At 37.8% G+C, this 3,970-nt stretch overlaps 1 protein-coding gene across 1 annotated transcript in view; it reads left to right on the top strand.

Moving 5' to 3' along the window:
• The window catches only part of LOC107598462 (B-cell receptor CD22-like), a 12,155-nt gene extending 8,881 nt beyond the window's left edge, over nucleotides 1–3,274 (top strand). Inside the window, exons 4-10 of the mRNA XM_016289804.1 lie at nucleotides 783–1,034; nucleotides 1,439–1,696; nucleotides 1,788–2,051; nucleotides 2,130–2,217; nucleotides 2,347–2,392; nucleotides 2,550–2,812; nucleotides 2,948–3,274. Coding sequence (XP_016145290.1) covers nucleotides 783–1,034; nucleotides 1,439–1,696; nucleotides 1,788–2,051; nucleotides 2,130–2,217; nucleotides 2,347–2,392; nucleotides 2,550–2,812; nucleotides 2,948–2,981 — 1,205 coding nt within the window. The 3' untranslated portion in view covers nucleotides 2,982–3,274. The remainder of the gene's footprint in view (nucleotides 1–782; nucleotides 1,035–1,438; nucleotides 1,697–1,787; nucleotides 2,052–2,129; nucleotides 2,218–2,346; nucleotides 2,393–2,549; nucleotides 2,813–2,947) is intronic.
• Nucleotides 3,275–3,970: the final 696 nt, after the last annotated feature.

The following is a 3,970-nucleotide window of genomic DNA, read 5'->3' as shown; positions in this document are numbered from 1 at the left end:
AAATCACTGGTAAATAAAACACACCTTAGTATCGATATTTTTTGTTTGAGTATCGATACTTTCGATACTCGCGTCAGTATCGATATATCGATACTTTGGATCGATACGCCCATCCCACTCGCTGCTCGGGATGGAGAAGAAGATCGCCGAATAAAGGCTTGGATTTGGGTCTGTTCCTCACAGTCGTATGGATTCGGAAGATTTGAATTACAGCGCACAAATACAATTGTTTAATTTCGTAATTATGTTGCATTTTTGGTGTATTTTATAGTTCTATTGTCAGTCACAGCATGTCGGAGAAAACGCCTTTTGTGGCCCACAATCAAAGTAAACATTACATGACAAGTAAAGGTTAAACGATTGCAGAAATGTTATTTATTTTAAGGTTTAAAGTGAAGTCGTGTTTAACATTATGTAGGCATATTCTTGGAAACGAGCTGGCAGCAGAAATCACACAACAAAACAAAATGTTATCATTTCATAAGTAAATGAGTAAACAATTCAATAATGCAATTGAAAACAAGGTAATTCATATGACAACTAAAAACTAATAAAATTAATACCGCAATTTCAATATTCATAAAGATTCATGTTTAGGTGTCATCAATACGTCAGTTTTGTACGTTTTATAGAACCACATTTTACTTAAAATACATACGAATTATCATGAGATCACGTTGGTGCCACAGAAACATCAAGCTGTTTGTCATGTAACTGCTGTCTGAAGTGCTTCAGTTCAGTGTTTTAATATGATCGTGAAATAGAGATGTTGTTGTTGTCAGATCTGCAGGTGGAGACACAGAAGAGTGTGAAAGCGGGAGATTCAGTCCTTCTGATCTGTAAAAGCAGCTGCTCTCTGCCTCAACAAACAACATTCATCTGGTACAGAAACACACAGAGATTAAGTACAGGAATCATCACAGTGAATCAGCTTCAGCTGCGGTCAGTCAGTCGTCATGATGCAGGAAACTATCAGTGTGCTGTTTCAGGATATCAACGTCTGAAGTCTCCACCTGTTTATCTTCAAGTACGATGTGAGTACAAACTGATTCATTAACATTAGTAAAATAGTTAACTGATTATTGAGATTAAATTACTCAGAATTAGTTTCAGGCCCAGTAATATAGGCTGCATGATATTTTTGTTTATACGACAGGATTTAATTTTAATAATGTAATAATATGTCAAATGAATGTGAATCAGGAATCTGTGTTTAGAGACTCTCTTTATGACTCATGGGTTGATAAATCAGTAAATGTGACTCTTTTATTTGTTGTGCACCAGTTCAGATGGATATTTATATCTTTGGATCTCATCACTGAAATAAAGTCTCTTGATTTCTACTTAGATACAACTTCAGTAATTGTTAAAAATGATAATGGAAAGTCTTTGCATAAATAAAATAATGATGTTCATATTTTAAATATATTTAATCTAGATCCTCCACAGAGCGTCTCAGTGTCCGTCAGTCCATCTGGTGAAATAGTGGAGGGAGATTCAGTGACTCTGAGCTGCAGCAGTGACTCAAACCCTCCTGCTCTGAACTTCAGCTGGTTTAAAGGAGAAACATTTCTGAAATCTGGTGACACCTACAGCATCACTAACATTACATCTGAAGCCAGTGGAAACTTTTATTGCTTTGCTAGAAATGAACATGGAGCTAATGGCTCTGCTGCTGTGACTGTGAATGTCATGTGTAAGTCTACCTTTATTTTTGGTCAGATCTGACTGATTTTTTTTTTATTATTTGTCTTACTGCATGTCATTTTACATTTTTGTCTTTTTAGATCCTCCAAAGAGCGTCTCGGTGTCCATCAGTGCGTCTGGTGAAATAGTGGAGGGAGATTCAGTGACTCTGAGCTGCAGCAGTGATTCAAACCCTCCTGCTCTGAACTTCAGCTGGTTTAAGGAGAATCAAAGCTCAGCTGTTGGATCTGGACAGAGTTTCAGCATCTCCAGCTTTAACTCCAGTCACAGCGGACACTACTGTTGTGAGGCTCAGAATAAACATGGATCTCAGAGATCAGCATCTGTTTCAGTCTCTGTTGAAGGTATTCACTATAAACAGACACTCTTTGAGTTTCATCTGTCTCTAGTGTGAAATGATCTTCATGAACTTCTTGTTTCAGGTGTTCAGAGGGCTGCTCTGCACACAGTTACTGGGATTGTGGTGGGATGTGGAGGATTGATCATCATCATCATCAGTGTGTTTATTAAGTGAGCTCCTGCATTATAAAGTCATTTTACAAGTTAACACAAATGCAGAATTTGTTAAACTTATTGCAATATGTTAAATGTTACTTGCAATAAAATATACTGTTCAGTACTTTGTAACAAAATTTCCAGGAAGAAAAGGAGAGACGGTGGAGCTGAAGTTGTCAGACAAAATCAGGCAAGTTTGATAATACATACCACATCCTCAGCAGCAGGATCATGATATAGATATTATATTTGACTATAAAAATTAAGACTTAAAAAGTCATGTACTGTTGCTTGTCTAATATTTGAGAAAATATTTCAAATTGTGTGATTGTTATTTTATAAAACAGCAGGATGATCGTGTGGGCAGATTAGCAGAAACGGCTCCAACCAATGACGTTCCAGTGTATTCACTAGTATCAGCCAATCAGAGGGATGATCTGTATGGCAACATTAAAGTGAAGAAACCCAAACGCTCTGGGAGAGAACAAACAGAAAAAGACTCTGGAGATGCTGAAGAGATTCAGTATGCCAGTGTCCATCACTTCAAGAACAAAGACATGAACAAGACTGAAGAGACTACTGAGATGCAGCATCTATCTGATGCCAATAGGTGAGAAACGTTTCGTCTGAACCCAAACGAAACCTATTCAATGCTTAATCAGACCTTTTTTTGTTGTCGAAATGATGGATGGTCACCTGCTGGTGGGATTTTCTGAAATGCCATATTCTTTTAATTTCTCCCCAGATCTGAGGACGTGATCTACAGCTCAGTCAAATGAAGAACATGTGGTCGATCCGCATCCTATTGATGCTCATGGGAGACCTGGATTTGAGTCCATCCCACGTCATGTTCCAGCTCCCTCTCCGCTTGATTTCATCCATTTACATATTTATGGGACTGTTCTGCTGTTTGGACATTAATGGCTTTCAGCTTAAAATCGCATCTTAATTGTGAATATCACACACACTGCCTTCACTCGACACTCACACATGGACGCCACTCAGACCTGTAATAGCTCTTTAGCTCTCGCTTTGTAATGTCAATGTGGAACCAATGTTTTCTTTTGTGTGTTTATACTGTCATTTTATTGCTAAATACATTAAATTTTAACATTGTCAGAAAGTCTTTATTTTCACTATGACATCATTGTTATGACAATTTAGCACATTTTATCTTAATTTCTGCTCTGGTCTATTTGCCTATAAATAGCTGAATCAAGTTATAATAATTTTCAACTACCTGCTCATAAGACATATGTTTTCAGATATCTATTTTTATTTGGTTACTGAGAGTGTTGATGTCGTTAGTGACATTCACACAAAGGCACTTAATTAACCATAATTTTAGCCTTTTAAAATGAAAAATGACAATGGAGCTTGGCAACAAGCTTCACACTGTAAGTTGATGAGCTGGTTTACCTGCCTCTGGTAATAGAGCCTTTAGATGTATGCTGAGGCTTTTGAGGTCGGTTAGAATCTGCAATCTCTGATCCAGTTAGTTTACCATGTTCCATGGCTGCAATACGCTTTATGCCACCACCTGGCAACCCGGGGTGTCGAAATACTAATGGGCAAACTGGCAGTGTGTGGAATCAATCAGACCAAAACAAAAACAGACATTCCGACACAGAACCAGTGTTGCCAAGTACAGTTTTCTGGTGGAATTGGGCTAGTTATATACTGCTGCCATGGGTTGAAGCAAAGGCCTCCACACCCCAGGAATGTTATTTTGACCAAAGTGGAACCCTGTGTTGTATATAAACAGTCA

Source organism: Sinocyclocheilus grahami, unplaced genomic scaffold (genome assembly GCF_001515645.1).
Source record: "Sinocyclocheilus grahami isolate Dianchi unplaced genomic scaffold, SAMN03320097.WGS_v1.1 scaffold252.1, whole genome shotgun sequence".
NCBI lineage: Eukaryota > Metazoa > Chordata > Actinopteri > Cypriniformes > Cyprinidae > Sinocyclocheilus > Sinocyclocheilus grahami.
Note: the sequence above shows the minus strand (reverse complement) of the source record. Positions and strands in the feature narration are given on the sequence as shown.